Source organism: Brassica napus, chromosome C9 (assembly GCF_020379485.1).
Source record: "Brassica napus cultivar Da-Ae chromosome C9, Da-Ae, whole genome shotgun sequence".
Taxonomy (NCBI): Eukaryota; Viridiplantae; Streptophyta; class Magnoliopsida; order Brassicales; family Brassicaceae; genus Brassica; species Brassica napus.
Window position 1 is genome coordinate 7328670 of NC_063452.1, and position 11899 is coordinate 7340568.

Consider the following 11899-nt stretch of genomic DNA (forward strand, 5'->3'; position numbering starts at 1 on the left):
CCGATGGGCTCATCTGTATCTAGCTTCCCTTTTAAGCAATTCTCCTTTGTGACTGACGCTTGTTCCTCCTAATGATAATGGATTAATATTCAAAAAATGAATGCGGATCAAATCCCATCCAGATCTTTCTTTTCTACCAGACTTGTGCACTAATGTGATTGCCTTGCCAGTGTTACCAAAACTAGGAAGGCTAATATTATTATCTAGAGTTCCAAAGACTACATTACACATCAAGAAAAAAAGTAATGACATACATAACATGACGAGCTATTATAATAGCTAACTGGGTTCACAATAGAGCGTGCAACTGCGTAAGCATGAAACGAATAAAAAAGGTGGTGGTTTTATAAAGAAAGAAAGGATTAAACTGTGGGTTCGTGCTGATCTTCAGAAGTACTACGGGGCCTCACTCAGATTCTTCCTCGTTATCACTGTCGTCGCCTCCTCCTCCAAACATGGAAGCCATTTTCATCGCAAGATTAGCAGCTATCTCCCTCCTCTGGAAATCAGGCATCAACCGCAAGTTGTCACGGATGTTGCCTATTTCTGACATCAACTGTTCCACGTCTTCCAACTCATAAACCTTGTTGTCTTCCGTGCCCCGCAAAGGTTTCTCATCTGTTGTTGTTACTACAGTCTCACCCTGCGTCCCTGAAGACCCCAGCTCTACTACATCATCCACAACTTTCTTTGGATTCGCTTCTACCTCCCGTGAGGTGGATCCGCCAGCATCTGCGGAAACCCATCTCTCATCGATGTTCTCCCATGGATCGGCTGAGCCTGAGGATAGCACCTCGTACTCCAGTTCATATTCAGATTCTTCTTCTGACAACTCTGACAAGGAGGAGGGGGAATGCAAGATTAAGTCCAAGCGGGAACGAACGAACCCTCATACATAATAATAATAATATATGGGAGAAGAAAACGGAATATAACCTTCACCATGAGGAGGTAACACCGGTTCATTAATCTTATCACCCGATTTGAGAATCATTCCAGGCCACATATGTGCCGAAAGAGCACCAAACAAACGGTCAACCCCTTGAGAATCCCCATCCACTGATAAACCTATAAAGCAAGAGTCCATTTAATTCTCTGGATCATATCAATACGAAGAAGGAAGGAAGGATTGTGTGTAACTTATTACACTTGTCAAAATCAGGATTAGATGCACAAGCCTCAATGAATTCGATGTTGTTGTCGCGGCACCAGTCAAGACATGTTCCCCTGATGTCCAGTGATGATGTATCGTCGCTACCCAACAAGCTACTTCCTTCGCTTTGAGAGATCCCAAACTCATCATCAATGTCTGAATAGGCTTTGGAAAGGCGTCTTCTGTATTCAGCATGAGCTGGGTGATGAGGGACAAGATCTACTTTGTTCCCAATGCACAACAATATATCGAAACTGCTGATGTCTGCATGAGAAGCCCAGTCTTGGAGAGCAACAAGAGTTGACAGCTGCAACAACAAAAAAGGTACAATGTAAGGTGAGAAGAAGGAGGAGGAGTTAGTCGGTCACAGACTCACAGGCGTATGTATGAATCTCAAACCTCATTCAAGTCGAAGACCATAACTAACGCCACAAGTGGATGTGACTGAGGGAGAGAGTGGTCATCGCAAATATGTGATATCCACACAGATACATCCGCAGAGTAATACTTTGTGTTAATCGTCCAGCTGCGCCCACACAAAAGTTCAGTAAGAAATTTTGGATTTGGGTAATTAATTACACATTCTTTTCTTACTCATGAACTTCTGTTTGAGATGATGAATCCTCAAAATCGACAGAGATCAATCCTGTGAATAAAAAAAAAAATCCCCCAAAAATGATACAGAGACCCTAAACTACTAGATCAAAAAAAAGTTATCGTATCTAAAAAGAAAGAAGCACGTACGAGAGAGAATGGTGCGCTTGCCGACACCGGAGGAACCGACGACCAAAACTCCCGGTCTCCTGCCTTCTTCCATCGATGTCTCCTCCTCCATCTGATCGCAGTTTCTGACTCGAGCTTGAGGTGAAAATCACAAGGCAAGCCCCAATCAGGCCCAGAGATAATTATAATACCCAACAAAAAGGCCCAATAAAATGAAAACATATTAGGACCAATAAGCTATAAATTTTTCGAAAAAGTTTGATAAGCGGTAGATGACCTCTCTCTCTCTCTCTCGAGCCTCCCTCAGGTCATATCGATGTCTGTCCCTGGTTTTGGTGGAAGAGAAATCGAGTGTTAGAATTTTAGACACTGAACAGACCAAAGCAGCTGAATGCTCTATCATTTTCTTCACTCCCTATTGCGCAATGAGTTTCGTCATGACTCGATCAATCTTCTCTAGATCTCTCGGTTGTTCCGAGGAACCTAGAGTGAAACTTGTTATCCTCAAGGTAATCATTATCCTAATGGACAGTGGAATAACTGTAGAGGAAGAGCCTTTTGTGCTGGTGGTGGTGATGTTTCAGCTGTTGTCTTGTTCGTGGTATGTATTGTCAGATGAATACATGGTCAACTATGTTATGGCAACCTAATAGCAAAGCTCAGGTCTCTCACCCTACTGTCCGTCCTTTTTCAATGAATTAACTCAAAAATTGTAGTGTTCGTTTTCCATTAGGTTTCAAATTTTGAATGGTTTCAAATTACTCCGTCCATGGTCGATTTCGTATTGCTATTGAGAACAAGGTATTCGATGTCCATGTAGATGACTCTCAAGTATGCTCATATCATTTCAAGGTTTTTGCCTTTTGGCATGCCCGAGACATGGGGCTCTTTCCGGATGTAGGAGGCAATATCTCTCTCACGCTTCCTATCGTCTTGTTCAGGAGAGTTTCTTTGGCCTCACAGGAGCTAGGTTGGATGGCGCTGAGATGCTGGCTTGTGGTCTTGCAACTCAATATGTGTTTTCAACGGTATGAAATTTCTTTGCTTCAATATTTTTGGTATTTCCCAACGCCGCCGCCCGCCGTAATAGCCACTTGACATGCTAAAAACGAGAATGCCATTCTTTTTTTTCTTTTTGGATTTGTGGGTGGGGGTGGGGTTTGTTGAACTGGCACAATGGACATAGGAATACTCTGTAAGAAGTAGTGTCTCTGTTTGTCATGTTCTTGCCAAGGACTGTTTGATAATTCATGTCGTGTCCTTCACTGTAGTCATGTCTTTGTAACAGTCTTGTTCGGTATGCTTATTTTCTCTAGTGTGATTGTTTTTGTCGGCTGTTATAACTTAAAAGTTATAAAATTTGCTCCCTTTTCTGAACCTGAAACAGCAGAGTGCTTACCATAGGCAAGTGTATATCTTTAGTTCTTTCTATTGTACCGGAGTTTGTTGAATATATTATTATTTTGTCATTGCCAAAATCTCACGCATTCTATGTCATTTGCTCTGTTACTGATCATGATTACATAACATGTTTTGAAAATTCCAGACCTTGTATCGGTGTTAGCTTTTTCATTTGCTCTCTTTAGCGAATCAAATTCTCATTAGAACTTGAAAGGGAGATTTGTGCGATTCAAAAAGAGCAGAGGACATCTGTTTCTTATCTTTCTTTCCGTTTGTTTCTTTACGCAGGGTAGATGTTACTGATAGGTGCTTTTAGGGGGAGAACAGTAGAAGAATATTATAGCTGCATTTGTGAGTTTTCCAACGATATAGCTGACTTGCGATGCTAAGTTGACTAATATACCTTTGACGATGCACCCTACCTACCATCGCATGTCTCTATTAGATCGGTTAGTTCCGTAATGCATCACACTATTCACATACAATGATGGAAAGAGCTGACTGTGTGTATATATTTGCACACAGAGAGGGCACTGACGGAGCCGGTGATTGGATCTCAGCCACCATTCAAGCATTGAAAAATGCTTCACCAGCCAGCCTTAAAATCTCGGTTAGTTCCGTAATGCATCACACTATTCACATACTATGAGCTAACTGTGTGGGGGCAGTGCCTTAGCCGTGAGTATAGAATGGTGTGTCATGTGATAAAAGGGATAAATAAGCAAAAAGCTTTTGTGGAGGCTTTCTTTGCATCCCCTTGAGACTGTCCTTGTTGTAGAGACATAAGCCATATTGATAGACAAAGATAAGAACCCAAAGTTTAACACAAAACCTCTCTCATTACAGTGGCAGCCATGGGGACTGGAGGAGATGAAGGATAGCATGGTAGAAAGAGGAAGATCTAAAGCTTCCACCAAGGGAAAACTTGCTTGCTTCAGCAATGGCGGCAAAGCTGTGAAGTGGAGAAGGTGATGGAGCACTATGTTGTGAAAAGGGAAAATAAATGTAACAACAACAACGATGCTTGTGTTGAATTGGCCTTTGCATACATACATGTAAATAATAATGCAAAACAGTCGAAAGAAAATAAATCATTATTGTAATGAGAGATGATTGACAACAAAGCAGAGAGATGTGAAGAAGATTTGTAATATGGTGTTGGAGGCACAACCATATGGCTGGCTAAATGGACGTGGAGGCACGTCTCTTAAATCATTTATTTGGTATTCAAACCCCACAACACAAAACACAAAGGACGCCGAGTGATTCCACATTGATCTTGTTTTTAAAACTAAACAAAAAAATTAGCAAAAAATATCACAAGAAATCAGCTGAATCGTGAATGGGAGGAAAGGGGAATTAAAAAGTCTCCCTCTCTCTCTGCCTGCCCACATTTCTGGGAAAATTGTGCTCCAGATCTCTCTAATGGAGGGAAGTAATTCGTCATTCAGCTCCGGCAATGGCAACGAACCCGACGTTTCGTCCTCTTGCTTTTATGTTCCCAATCCCTCTGGCACCGACTTCGATGATGCCGAATCGCCTGCTCTTCCTCCTCCTCTGTAAGTCTTTTGCTCTCTCTCTCTCTCTCTGAACTGAATTTTAGCAGCAGCATTCATTAATTCTTCTATTTGTCTGACTGATACAGCTCCCCAGCTCCTCAGTCAATTCCTGCCGACCTAGCTGCAGCCATCCCCCTCATCGATCGCTTCCAGGTTGAACCGTTTCTGCGGCTTATGCAGAAGCAAATCCAGTCTGGCGGCAAGCGTGGCTTCTTCTACTCCAAAAAGTCGTCGTCGTCATCGGGCTCTCATCTCCAAAAAGAGCGCTTCACTTTCGAGGACATGCTTTGCTTCCAGAAGGTCCTTTTCCTTTTCCTCTCCCTCCTCCACTAACTAACTAACAATATTTGACTTTGCGCTCTCTCTCTCTCTCTCTCTCTTTCAGGATCCCATCCCCACTTCCTTACTCAAGATCAACAGCGATCTCGTCAGCCGTGCTACCAAGCTGTTTCATCTCATCTTAAAGTACATGGGCGTTGATTCGTCTACTCCACCCAGTTTAGACGAACGCATTGACCTTGCTGGAAAGCTTTTCAAGAAAACTCTGAAGCGCGTTGAACTCAGGGACGAGCTTTTCGCCCAAATCTCCAAACAGACTAGACATAATCCTGACAGGTGCCCCTTCCTTCCCTCCTTCTCACGCAGTTACCAGTTAGTTAGTTTTATATATGACACTTGCATCTCCGTTTGGCAGGCAATACTTGATAAGAGCGTGGGAACTCATGTACTTATGCGCATCCTCAATGCCTCCTAGCAAAGATATCGGCGGATATCTATCTGAGTATATCCACAATGTCTCGCACGATGTAACAACTGCTGAACCAGAGGCCCAGGTTCTTTCTCTTAATACTTTGAAGGCCTTGAAGCGCTCTATTAAAGCTGGTCCTAGGCATACCACCCCTGGCCGTGAGGAAATTGAAGCTCTTTTGACCGGTAGAAAGCTTACTACCATTGTCTTCTTTCTTGACGAAACTTTTGAAGAAATTTCCTTTGACATGGCTACAACAGTCTCTGATGCTGTTGAGGTATCCTTTTTATTTTTTTCTATCTTTGTTTCCCTTTACTTTTGGTTAAACTTCTCTCACTGCATTCACAGGAGCTAGCTGGGACAATTAAGCTATCAGCCTTTTCTAGCTTCAGTTTGTTTGAATGTCGTAAAGCGGTTTCAAGTTCCAAATCATCTGATTCCGGAAATGTTGGTATGCTTTCTTGATCATTTTCTTAATGCTTGAGTCCTTACTATTACTACGTTATCGATTTGTTTCTCTATCTGTCATTTTGCAGAGGAATATATAGGATTGGATGATAACAAGTATATTGGAGATCTCCTCTCAGAATTCAAAGCTATAAAAGATAGAAATAAAGGGGAGATACTACACTGCAAACTAGTGTTTAAAAAAAAACTATTCCGAGAGTCTGATGAAGCTGTAACAGATCTGATGTTTGTGCAGCTTTCCTATGTACAAGTGAGCACTAATGACACATTTTATTTCCACATGAAAACTTGCATTTCCTTGCTAACACACATGCATGCAGCTGCAACACGACTATCTGCTAGGAAACTATCCTGTTGGAAGGGATGATGCTGCTCAGCTTTGTGCCTTACAAATTCTTGTTGGGATTGGGTTTGTCAATAGTCCGGAGTCATGCATGTTAGTATACTAAATTTCTTAATAATCAGAATTGTATCTTCACAAAGCCGCTGGTTTATTTTTATTCCTTTTTTTCTCCTAATTTTTACGTTTATAATTCTGTTTTCTTTCTCTTTGGGTCACGGATCAGTGACTGGACATCGCTTCTTGAGCGGTTTTTGCCGAGACAAATAGCAATAACCCGAGCTAAGCAGGAATGGGAATTGGATATCCTTGCTCGCTACCGTGCAATGGTAGGAATGAGAATGACCCATGCATTTTTATTTAGTTAGATATTTCCCTTTTCAGATACCTTTGCTAAAATGTTCCTTCGTATTTGTGTCTGTGGGAATGTAGGAGAACGTGACAAAAGATGAAGCAAGACAACAGTTTCTACGGATATTGAAGGCATTGCCATATGGGAATTCTGTATTTTTTAGCGTACGCAAGATAGATGATCCCATTGGCCTTTTACCTGGACGAATCATTTTGGGTATCAACAAACGTGGGGTCAGTTTCAAACTAGAAGCTATATATATATATATATTATAACCCTTTTATTTAAATTGCTGTTTGGAATTTTAATGTGATTTGTTGAATTTGATTGTTGTTTTGATTTCTTGCAGGTTCACTTTTTTAGACCGGTTCCGAAAGAGTATCTGCACTCAGCTGAATTACGTGACATAATGCAATTTGGCAGCAGCAACACTGCTGTCTTTTTCAAAATGAGAGTTGCTGGTGTTCTTCACATATTTCAGTTTGAGACAAAACAGGTACGTACGGTCGTTAATTTTTCAGGATCTTTATAATTGCGCTTCCTTACGAGATAATCCGATTTGGGTAAACTTGTAGAGGTGAACCACCGTTTCATTATTTGTAGGGAGAAGAAATCTGTGTTGCTTTACAAACACATATAAATGATGTTATGTTGCGTCGTTACTCCAAAGCTCGATCTGCTGCCAATAGCTTGGTTAGTGGAGGAGATATTTCCTGCAGTTCTAAGCCGCAAAATCTTGAAGTGTATGAAAAACGTGTGCAAGATCTGTCTAAGGCGTTTGAAGAGTCCCAGAGAAAGAACGATATGGTATAACATTCTATGAGATTTCATGTTTCTTTTTTTCACGTGAAATTGAATCGAGGAGAAAGTTTAACTCTGTTGGAAAAACATAGTACAGTACATTTGTTATTGGTCTTTTATTCTGGCAGTTGCGAGATGTTCCATTACAATTCAACCTTTCCTTGCTATTTTTCATGTTATTGTACGCAGAATGTTATTTATTGACCTCTATCCTCTTTAGAGTTGATGCTGATGAATTACCACGATTTTATGTCGTCGTGTAGTTGATGGATGAACTGCAAAAGAAAACTCAGCAAGAAGTTTCTATGCGTGAAGAGTTAGAAGCTACACGCAATAGCTTAGAGCTCGGAAGGAAAAAATTGTTGGAGGTTACCTTAGACAATGATAGACTTAAGTCCTTGTGTGACGAGAAGGGGACAACTATCAAAGTAAGTTATAACATAAATTTTCTCTTCCTTCTTTTGCTTAATTGGATTTGTTTATTTATTCACCCTATATATATTCTCTAGACCTTGATGTCTGAACTTCGGGGGATGGAAGCGAGGTTGGCGAAGTCGGGCAACACAAATTTAAGGGAAGAGCCAAAATCAGAATTAACTGAAATGGATAATCAGGTGAATATATATCATGTGTTTTAAATTTGTTTCATAGTTAGTGTGCTTTAATTATCCAGTATTTTATGTTGCTCTTTGTAGGCGATTCTGTTTTTCTTTAGTAATGAATTTTCTGTGACAGATATTATACAAGATCCAAACCGAGTTAGATGTTCGAAATAAGGAGTTACACATTGCAGTTGAGAATTCAAAGAGGTTATTGAGTGAGAACAAGAGATTGGAACAAAGTGTTTTCAATATTGAAAATAACAAAACAGAGGAGGTGAATTTCATGTATTAGATTTGTGCCAATTTCAAATTGAAAAGTAGGAGATTGTTGCATATTGTTGACTCTTCGACATTTCAGGCTGAAATTCACCAAAAGAGATATGAACAAGAAAGAAGGGTGTTAAAGCTTAGAGTTTCTGAACTTGAAAATAAGCTTGGAGTCCTTACTCAAGACTTAGAAATTGCCAAGTCTACAATTGAAAGTAAGACTTCTGATATGCTGCTGTTGCAGAATAATTTGAAAGAGCTTGAGGAGCTAAGAGAAATGAAAGAGGTATGGGTACTTTCGAGTTTTCTTCATCGTTTTAATTTTGTTTTTATCTGAATGATGATAATGTATTTTCCTGATTTAGCTAAAATTGAAACTAGAGATAAGATGTTTATTTCACTTTCATGTTGTCAGGACATTGACAGAAAGAATGAGCAAACAGCTGCCATTTTGAAGATGCAAGGAGCCCAACTTGCCGAGCTAGAAATACTTTACAAGGAAGAACAAGTTTTAAGGAAAAGATATTATAATACCATAGAAGGTAACGTGATGACCATGTAGTTACAAGAAGATTTATTGCTGGATTTTTGGATTTTGTTTATATTTGTATTTTTATTGTAGATATGAAGGGGAAGATTAGAGTATATTGTCGAATAAGACCTCTAAATGAAAAAGAAAGTTCAGAGAAGAAAATGCAAGTGCTAACAAGTGTGGATGAGTTTACGGTCGAACATCCATGGAAAGACGACAAAAGAAAGCAACACATTTACGATCGCGTGTTTGACATGCGTGCTACCCAAGATGATGTGTTTGAAGACACAAAGGTATTGTTGTGATATGTAACTCGGTTCGTTTATCTTTCATGGTTTGCTGTTTTTGTTGTGGGAACTAATATCATTTTTCTGTAACAGTATTTGGTACAGTCGGCTGTAGACGGGTATAACGTTTGCATCTTCGCATATGGTCAAACTGGTTCTGGAAAAACTTTCACCATATATGGACATGAGAACAATCCTGGACTCACACCTCGAGCTACAAAGGAGCTCTTCAAAATACTAAAGCGTGATAGCAACAGATTTTCATTTTCTCTGAAGGTAATTTATTATCTTAATACATATGTTGAGATAAAAAAGATTCTGGCATCAAATGAGAAAAAAATTATGCAGGCATACATGGTGGAACTTTATCAAGACACACTTGTAGACCTTCTGCTACCAAAAAGTGCAAGGCGCTTGAAACTAGAGATTAAAAAGGATTCTAAGGTAATATGATCTATATTTCACTGGTTTGTAGGCACATAAGTTTGATCTCACTCATAAAATATTTTCTCAGGGTATGGTCTTTGTTGAGAATGTGACAACTATTCCTATATCAACTTTGGAGGAACTGCGAATGATTATTGAAAGGGGATCTGAACGGCGACATGTTTCTGGAACAAACATGAATGAAGAAAGCTCAAGATCTCACCTAATACTTTCAGTTGTTATCGAAAGTATTGATCTTCAAACCCAGTCAGTTGCGAGGGGCAAGGTGATAGAATTTACAATGTTATTTTATTTATTGACTTTGCAACCTTTTTCACAATATTTTGAAAACATTCATGGCTGTCTAAGGAAATGAGAGTTTCTTTAACTTTTCCATGCTTGGTCTACCGCTTCTGAGAGAAAATTTAGTTATATATAACTTTGCCTAAAGAAAATAGTTCGTCATCATCAGACTTATTTGCTCAAATCATTGGTCTAGTACACGGTGTTAAGCCTTAGATCCATATTATGAAATTATGAGTATACTCTCATTGCGCTCACCTTATCATATTCCTGGACTATATGGTGAATGATTATTTTCCATGGTGACATCTTCTACAATATCATGATCCTCTGTTTTTTACTTTGCAGTTGAGTTTTGTGGATCTTGCTGGTTCTGAGAGGGTAAAAAAGTCAGGCTCTGCTGGTTGCCAACTCAAAGAAGCTCAAAGTATTAACAAATCACTTTCTGCATTAGGTGATGTAATTGGTGCTTTATCTTCAGGCAACCAGCATATTCCTTACAGGAATCACAAGTTGACAATGTTGATGAGCGATTCATTGGGAGGCAATGCCAAGACGTTAATGTTTGTTAATGTATCTCCAGCCGAATCAAATTTGGACGAGACATACAATTCTCTTCTGTAAGTCACGACTTCCACTATATATATATTATACATACATTTGCAGCTTACATATATAATGTAGATACAATTGTCGATTCGAGTGTTAACATGGATTTGTGAAATTGTATTTTTCAGATATGCATCGAGAGTGAGAACGATCGTGAATGATCCCAGCAAACATGTTTCATCCAAAGAGATGGTGCGATTGAAAAAGTTAGTAGCATATTGGAAAGAGCAGGCCGGTAAAAGAAATGAGGAAGAAGACTTGGTGGATATCGAGGAAGATCGAACACTAAGAGATGGGGGAGATAGTTTGATAAAGCTGACATGAAATTTGTGTAGGTGAAACTGAGACAAGAGCATCGCTGGTTTTCACCATTCCTTTGTAGAAAGTTCCCCTACTCTAAATTAGATTCTTCTTATCGAAAGTGTAATGCTATGTCTCAAACTCTCTCTCTTTTGATGAGATTTTTCATTACATGAAAACAAACCGTTGATAATATTAAAATACCACACAAAGCCGTGAACTATGCAAATAAAATAAAGTCGAGGTATTACGTGAAATAAAGTAAAGTAAAGCCATGAAAAAACAAACCGTTGATAACATTAACCCACCACAATTCTGTAATGAGAGGTGGCATGGTGGATACAACTGGCAAGCCATGCTGGCCACGGAGCCCGTATAGACTATTAATCGTTGTTCGTTTTGTTGTGTTATGTTTTTTCCTCCTTGAATAAATTGCCATATGTCCAAACTAGATAAGTTGGGAATCACCTAATTTGAAAGTAGGGTAACTTACCACTTCTTCAAACTGAGTGAGTTGGGAATCATTTGATTTGAAAGGGTGACAACATCTTCGTCATAACTCGTATTAGTTTAATTCTACTTCAAATTGACGTTCAATTGAGATAAGTTTCCAAATCAAACTTTTTTATAACTCATTTAATCTTGGTTTGATTGGAATCTTGAATAAATAGCAATACATGTAAACCATGTAAGTTAGGAACTAGCAATACATGCAATCTTATAGGGACAAAAATTTATGCGCATGTTAGGAACCATATTTCTGAATCTTGATTGTGTGAATAAATGTTTATAAGAAAACATAATTTCTCAACTATAGTTTTGTGAAAAAAACTATAGTTTTACGGTGATAAATCTTAGAATAATTTTATTATATGTTGTAATAAGGTTGAAGAAGACACAATCTTAGACTTAGAGGTAATTAAGAAGTTCTTCTAATTTAATTTTAAATTAGGAGCATGTCCGCGCTTTGCGCAGAATATTATTTCATTGTTAAGTATGATATTTTGGATAATCTAATTGTGTGATTT

General features: G+C 39.0%; 2 protein-coding genes across 2 annotated transcripts; one reads left to right on the top strand and one right to left on the bottom strand.

Annotated features, from left to right (window-relative positions):
* Window positions 1-170: 170 nt before the first annotated feature.
* Window positions 171-2075, bottom strand: BNAC09G08370D. The gene is made up of 6 exons (XM_013833027.3): window positions 1898-2075; window positions 1748-1799; window positions 1553-1679; window positions 1148-1460; window positions 937-1068; window positions 171-834 (listed from the first exon to the last, which is right to left on the bottom strand). Exons 1-6 carry the CDS (start codon window positions 1986-1988, stop codon window positions 407-409), a joined length of 1143 nt encoding a protein of 380 aa, XP_013688481.1. The 5' UTR covers window positions 1989-2075; the 3' UTR covers window positions 171-406.
* A 2451-nt stretch (window positions 2076-4526) lies between these two features.
* On the top strand, window positions 4527-11066 carry LOC106392226 (kinesin-like protein KIN-14E). Its single transcript, XM_048767911.1, has 22 exons — window positions 4527-4836; window positions 4923-5136; window positions 5222-5451; window positions 5531-5861; window positions 5933-6035; window positions 6121-6302; window positions 6373-6488; window positions 6619-6721; window positions 6825-6977; window positions 7094-7240; window positions 7348-7551; window positions 7809-7973; window positions 8055-8159; window positions 8281-8421; window positions 8506-8700; window positions 8830-8956; window positions 9037-9239; window positions 9327-9509; window positions 9582-9677; window positions 9748-9945; window positions 10311-10582; window positions 10700-11066. Exons 1-22 carry the CDS (start codon window positions 4703-4705, stop codon window positions 10893-10895), a joined length of 3798 nt encoding a protein of 1265 aa, XP_048623868.1. The 5' UTR covers window positions 4527-4702; the 3' UTR covers window positions 10896-11066.
* The last annotated feature ends 833 nt before the right edge of the window (window positions 11067-11899 follow it).

What these genes read in the sequence shown, in the direction of transcription:
- BNAC09G08370D (XM_013833027.3), bottom strand. Translation starts at nt 1,988, where the DNA reads ATGGAGGAGGAGACATCGATGGAAGAAGGCAGGAGACCGGGAGTTTTG. An exon ending in TCTCAAACAGAAGTTCATGA is followed by an intron (nt 1,680 to 1,747) that starts GTAAGAAAAGAA and finishes GTGTGGGCGCAG; the next exon opens with CTGGACGATTAACACAAAGT. An exon ending in GTTACCTCCTCATGGTGAAG is followed by an intron (nt 835 to 936) that starts GTTATATTCCGT and finishes CCTCCTTGTCAG; the next exon opens with AGTTGTCAGAAGAAGAATCT.
- LOC106392226 (XM_048767911.1), top strand. Translation starts at nt 4,703, where the DNA reads ATGGAGGGAAGTAATTCGTCATTCAGCTCCGGCAATGGCAACGAACCC. An exon ending in CCTGCTCTTCCTCCTCCTCT is followed by an intron (nt 4,837 to 4,922) that starts GTAAGTCTTTTG and finishes TGACTGATACAG; the next exon opens with CTCCCCAGCTCCTCAGTCAA. An exon ending in CAGTCTCTGATGCTGTTGAG is followed by an intron (nt 5,862 to 5,932) that starts GTATCCTTTTTA and finishes CTGCATTCACAG; the next exon opens with GAGCTAGCTGGGACAATTAA.